The 6,990-nt window shown below is 45.3% G+C and overlaps 1 protein-coding gene across 1 annotated transcript in view; it reads right to left on the reverse strand.

The window, feature by feature from the left end:
- LOC111971798 (gamma-aminobutyric acid type B receptor subunit 1-like) overlaps nt 1–6,990 on the reverse strand; it is a 32,906-nt gene that overhangs the window by 13,886 nt on the left and 12,030 nt on the right. The window contains exon 2 of the mRNA XM_070446345.1: nt 936–1,070. Coding sequence (XP_070302446.1) covers nt 936–1,070 — 135 coding nt within the window. The remainder of the gene's footprint in view (nt 1–935; nt 1,071–6,990) is intronic.

A 6,990-nucleotide genomic window follows, 5' to 3' on the forward strand; every position in this document is an offset into this window, starting at 1 on the left:
TAGTAAATAATAATACACAATTGAATACAAAAATAACAACAATATAGTAGAAATGTAATGAACATAAACACTGAGCTGATTTCTAACGTGCTGTTCCTTCTTTTTCCCTAGTTTATCTCTCTGTCTGTCTGTCTGTCTGTCTGTCTGTCTGTCTGTCTGTCTGTCTGTCTCTGTCTGTCTGTCTGTCTGTCTGTCTGTCTGTCTGTCTGTCTGTCTGTCTGTCCCTAGTTCAGAGCCCTTGGACTACTTCCTCAGCTAAATGGACGTCCCACTAATCTGCTATGCCTCTGATTCAACCTCTATAGTGTATTGAAATACTTCAAGTGTTGTTGAAATGTCTTATCCTGAAATTTAGACAATTGCCCCAAAAATCGGGTTGAGGAAGTTGTGTTAAGGAGAGGCAGACGAACAGACACAGATTACATCAGTTCTGTTCAAATACAACGGACGGCAGGACAGACAGACTGTCACGCTCCTCTTCCTGGAAATGACTGGACCAAAGTGCAGTGTGGTACATGTTCATGATATTTTATTTAATCAGAACACTTGAACAAAAATAACAAAGAGAAAAACGAACAGTTCTGGTAACTAAACTATACAGAAAACAACTACCCACAAACACAGGTGGGAAAAGGCTGCCTAAGTATGATTCCCAATCAGAGACAACGATAGACAGCTGCCTCTGATTGAGAACCACACCCGGCCAAACACAAAGAAATAGAAAACATAGAAATAAAGAAACTAGAATGCCCAACCTAGTCACACCCTGGCCTAACCAAAATAGGGAATAAAAGCCTCTCTATGGCCAGGGCGTGACACAGACATATAGACAGACAGGCAAACTGTCCACACGCACACACACACACACGCACGCACACACACACACACACACACACACACACACACACACACACAGACTGTAGAGCCACACTCACCACTATAAGGTTCCACATGCGAGCGGCCTCGGCCACCAGCGTGGACACAGAGCTGCAGCCGGGCATCAGGACCATCTTGATGGGCTCAGTGTAGAGCAGGTCATACAGGAGCTTGGTGGCTTCACCTGGATCACACTGTAGGGAACAGAGGAAGACAGAAAGGCAGACTATTTAACTTCTTATGGCTGCAGGGGCAGTATTGAGTAGCTTGGATGAAAGGTGCACAGAGGTGCCCATAGTAAACTGCCTGCTCTTCAGTCCCAGTTTCTAATATATGCATATTATTATTGATATTGGATAGAAAACACTCGGAAGTTTCTAAAACTGTTTGAATGATGTCTGTGARTATAACAGAACTCATATGGCAGGCAAAAACCTGAGAAAAAATCCAAACAGGAAGTGGGAATTCTGAGGCTGGTCGATTTTCAACCAAGATCCTATTGAATTCACAGCGAGATATGGATGAGTTTGCACTTCCTACGGCTTCCACTAGATGTCAACAGTCTGTAGAACCTTGTCTGATGCCTCTACTGTGAGGAGGGGCCGAATGAGACATGAATGAGTAATATCTGCCATGACCTGACCATGCTCTGGCCATGCGCATTCACATGAGAGGGAGCTCTGTTCCATCGCTCATCTAAAGTCAATGTAATTCTCCGGTTGGAACGTTATTCAAGATTTATGTTAACAACATTCTAAAGATTGATTCTATACATCGTTTGACATGTTTCTACTGACTGTTACGGAACTTTTGGACATTTCGTCAGCTTTTAGTGAACGCGCTTCCTGACGTTGGATTTGTTTCCCAAACATGCTAACAAAAATAGCTATTTGGACATAAATGATGGACATTACCGAACAAAACGAACATTTCTTGTGGAAGTGGGAGTCCTGGGAGTGCATTCCGACGAAGATCAACAAAGGTAAGTGAAGATTTATAATGCTATTTATAACTTTTGTTGACTCCACAATTTGGCGGGTAACTGTATGGCTTCCTTTTGTGGCTGAACGCTGTTCCCAGATTATTGAATATTGTGTTTTGCCGTAAAGCTTTTTGAAATCTGACACAGCGGTTGCATTAAGAACAAGTGTATCTTTAATTCTATGTAAAACATGTATCTTTCATCAAAGTTTACGATGAGTATTTATGTTATTTGACGTGGCTCTCTGCAATTACTCCGGATATTTTGGAAGCATTTCTGAACATTGCGCCAATGTAAACTGAGGTTTTTGTATATAAATATGAACTTTATCAAACAAAACATATATGTATTGTGTAACATGAAGTCCTATGAGTGTCATCTGATGAAGATCATCAAAGGTTAGTGATTCATTTTATCTCTATTTCTGCTTTTTATGACTCCTGTCTTTGGCTGGAAAAATGACTGTGTTTGTCTGTGATTTTGCGGTGACCTAACATAATCGTTTGTGGTGCTTTTGCTGAAAAGCCTATTTGAAATCGGACACTTTGGTGTGATTAACAACAAGATTACCTTTAAAATGGTATAAGATACATGTATGTTTGAGGAATTTATATTATGAGATTTCTGTTGTTTGAATTTGGCGCTCTGCATTTTCACTGGCTGTTGTCATATCGATCAGCCATAAGAGGTTTTCATGGGTTAACCATCTAATCACACTGCATGGGGCACAGAGGAAGAGGAAATAAAGGAGGAATAAGGGAGAGGGATAGAGGGGGAATAAGGGAGAGGGATAGAGAAGGGGAATAAGGGAGAGGGATGGATAAGTGGAATAAGGGAGAGGGCTAGAGGGGGAATAAGGGAGAGGGACAGAGAAGGGGAATAAGGGAGAGGGACAGAGGAGGGGAATAAGGGAGAGGGATAGAGAAGGGGAATAAGGGAGAGGGATAGAGGAAGGGGGAATAAGGAGAGGGAATAAGGAAGGAGGGAAAAAGGAGAGGGGATAGAGAAGGGGAATACAGGAGAAGGGACAGAGGAGGGGAATAAGGGGAGGGATAGAGAGGGAACAGAGGAGAGGGATAGAGGAGGGAATAAGGGAGAGGATAGAGAAGGGGAATAGGGAGAGGGATAGAGAAGGGGAATAAGGAGAGGGATAGAGAGAAGGGGAATAAGGGAGAGGGATAGAGAAGGGGAATAAGGGAGAGGATAGAGGAAGGGGATACAGGAGAGGGATAGAGAAGGGGAATAAGGGAAGGGATAGAGGAGGGGTCAAACGAACGTCGTCAGGGAAATGACCGGACCAAGGTGCAGCGTGGTGAGCATATATTTTTGTCTTTATTAAGAATGTCACACAAACAAAACAAGAAACACCAAAAAACGAACGTGAAGCTTACTAGGGCCATTACAGGCCACTAATAAAGACAACTACCCACAACTAAGGTGGCAAAACAGGCTGCCTAAGTATGATTCCCAATCAGAGACAACGATAGACAGCTGTCCCTGACCATACCTCGGCCAAACACACAGAAATACAAAACATAGAATGCCCACCCACATCACACCCTGACCACATCACACCCTGACCTAACCAATTAGAGACATAAGGGAAAGGGAATAATAATAATAATAAGGAAAGGGATAGAGGGGGAATAAGCGACGAGGATGGATGGGTGACGCGAGGGGAGATAAGGGAAATAGGATAAGGGAGTGGAGAGGAAGGAAGAGGGGGAGAGGGAGAAGAGGGGAGAGGGAGAGGAGAAAGAGGGTGAGGAGGTGTGGGGATAGAGAGATGAAGAGGAAGAGGTTGCAAGGGAGGAAGTGATAGGGAGGGAGAGAGAGAGAAGAGAGAGAGAGAGAGAGAGAGAGCAGAGAGGAGAGAGAGAGAGAGAGAGAGAGGGGAGGTTTAGGAGAGAAATTGAAAGGTAGACTGATTACATAACGGCACCCGCAATAAAACAAACATACAAGTGCTATTTGTATGTTAAACTGTGGAGAGATTGAGAGGGTCAGTGATTCATTTCACACTCGACTGCACACAACAATACCAATAAACAGGAAGAGCCCAGAGACGAGGTGAGGCACATCCCAAGGACACCTGATGTTGGCACCCTATGCCCTATGTATGGCCCCATAGGACTGTGGTCAAAAGTAGTGCACTATCTATGGGCCCTGACCAAAAGTAGTGCACTATATAGGGAATAGGGCTCTGGTCTAAAGTAGTGCACTATATAGGGAATAGGGCCCTGGTCTAAAGTAGTGCACTATATAGGGAATAGGGTGCCATTTGGGATGCAGACTGTGACTGCACCATTGAAAAAGGCACTGGATCAAATGAGTGATATTTCACCTAACATTCCAAACAGTAGTCTCACTGGGAATATATTCTGGCGACAGCAAATAGAGATAAATTACTTCAAAATGATTACACAGAGGAACCTGATTTTGTTTGATTTGTGTGATCGTACAAATTGAGTTAGCAGTGGGCCCGAGGCAACAGATTACCCCCTTCCTTAACCACAGTCAGTGTCGCCTATAATCACAGAGTGCCAAATGGCATACTGTACTATTCCCTATATAGTGCACTAATTTTAACCAGAGCCCTATGCACCCTGGTCAAAAGCAGTGCAGTATACAGCATATGCTCCCATGTAGGACGCAGCCAGTTCATTTTAATGAAGTGAGAGAAGTCAATGGTCAAATCCTCTAGCTAGTATATTCATGTATTGCTTTCCACCGTAAAGCCTCTCATCATTAAACCCATTCCATGTGAAAGACACATCGGTATTGTGACATCATTGGGCCCAATTACGAGCAAGGGGAAGGATTCAACTGACTGCTAGGCTTTGTTCCCAAATGACACCCTATTCCCTACATCTACACACGGTCAACAGTAGAGCAATTTAAAAGAAAATAAGATTATAAGGAAAAGGATGGTATTTGGGATACAGACCAAGGCTAACCCCACCCAGTCACAATCAGTTCAGGTTAACCTACACCCAATCACAATCAGTTCAGACTAACCCCACCCACCCAGTCACAATCAGTTCAGGTTAACCCCACCCAGTCACAATCAGTTCAGCACTGAAACATGATTTGTGACTGGGTTGGGGTTACTGAACTGAATTGTGGACTGGGTGGGGTAGTCTGAACTGATTGTGACTGGTGGGGTTAACCTGAACTGATTGTGACTGGGTGGGGTTAGTTGAACCTGATTGTGACTGGGTGGGGTTAGTCCTGAACTGATTGTGACTGGGTGGGGTTAACCTGAACTGATTGTGATCTGGGTGGGGGTTAGTCTGAACTGATTGTGACTGGGTGGGGTTAACCTGAACTGATTGTGACTGGGTGGGGTTAACCTGAACTGATTGTGACTGGGTGGGGTTAGTACCTGAACTGATTGTGACTGGTGGGTGGGTTAACCTGAACTGATTGTGACTGGGTGGGGTTAACCTGAACTGATTGTGACTGGGTGGGGTTTACTGCAACTGATTGTGACTGGGTGGGGTTAGCTGAACTGATTGTGACTGGGTGGGGTTAGTCCTGAATGATTGTGACTGGGTGGGGGTTACTGAACTGATTGTGACTGGGTGGGGTTAGTCTGAACTGATTGTGACTGGGTGGGGTTATCTGAACTGATTGTGACTGGTGGGTGGGGTTAACCTGAACTGATTGTGACTGGGTGGGGTTACCTGAACTGATTGTGACTGGTGGGTGGTGGTATCTGAACTGATGTGACTGGTGGGGTTAACCTGAACTGATTGTGACTTGGTGGGTGGGGTTAGTCTGAACTGATTGTGACTGGGTGGGGTTAACCTGACACTTGATTGTGATTGGGTGGGTTACCTGAACTGATTGTGAATTGGTGGGGTTGTTACGCTGAAACTGATTGTGTGTATTGGGTTGGTGTTAACCTGAACTGATTGTGACTGGGTGAGAGTTGGGGTTAACCTGAACTGATTGTGCTGGGTGGGTTATATTGTTAGAGACTGACTGATTGTGACTGGGTGGGTGTTAGTCTGACTGATTGTGACTGGGTGGGGTTAAGTCTGGAACTGATTGTGACTGAGTGGGGTTAACTCTGAACTGATTTGATGTGATGGGTGGGGTTAGTCTGACTGATTGTGCTGGGGGTGGGGTTACCTGAATGATTGTGATGGGTGGGGTTAACCTGAACTGCATTGTGACTGGTGGGTGGTTAGTCTGAATGATTGTGACTGGGTGGGGTTAACCTGAACTGATTGTGACTTGGGTGGGGTTTAACCTGACTGATATGTGACTGGGTGGGGTTAACCTTGAACTGATTGTGACTGGGTTGGGGTTACTTGAAACTTGATTGTGACTTGGTGGGTGGGGTACTGAACTGATTGTGACTGGGTGGGGTTAACCTGCACCTGATTGTGACTGGGTGGGTTAGTCTGAACTGATTGTGACTGGGTGGGGTTAGCCTGAAACTGATTGTGACTGTGGGTGGGGTTAACCTGAACTGATTGTGACTGGGTGGGGTTAACTGAACTGATTGTGACTGGGTGGGGTTACGTCTGAACTGATTGTGACTGGTGGGTGGGGTTAACCTGAACTGATTGTGACTGGGTGGGGTTAACCTGAACTGATTGTGACTTGGTGGGTGGGGTTAGTCTGACTGATTGTGACGGGTGGGTTAACGTGACTATTGTGATTGGGTGGGGTTAACCTGAACTGATTGTGAACTGGGTGGGGTTAACCTGAACTGATTGTGACTGGGGGTGGGGTTAACACTGAACTGATTTGTGACTTGGTGGGGCTGGGGTTATTCGGAACTGATTGTGACTGGTGGGGTTAACCTGAACTGATGTGACTTGGTGGTGGGTTAGTCTGAACTGATTGTGACTGGGTGGGGTTAACCTGAAAATGTCTGTGATTGGTTGTGGGGTTAACGCTGAACTGATTGTGACTGTGGGGTTAGTCTGATGATTGGGAGACTGGAGGTGGGGTTACCTGAACTGATTGTGACTTGGTGGGTGGGGTTAGTCTGAACTGATTGTGACCTGGGTGGGGTTAACCTGAACTGATTGTGACTGGTGGGTGGGTTAGTCTGAACTGATTGTGACTGGGTGGGGTTAACCTGAACTGATTGTGACTTGGGTGGGGTTAACCTG

Source organism: Salvelinus sp. IW2-2015, linkage group LG13 (assembly GCF_002910315.2).
Source record: "Salvelinus sp. IW2-2015 linkage group LG13, ASM291031v2, whole genome shotgun sequence".
Classification (NCBI taxonomy): Eukaryota; Metazoa; Chordata; class Actinopteri; order Salmoniformes; family Salmonidae; genus Salvelinus; species Salvelinus sp. IW2-2015.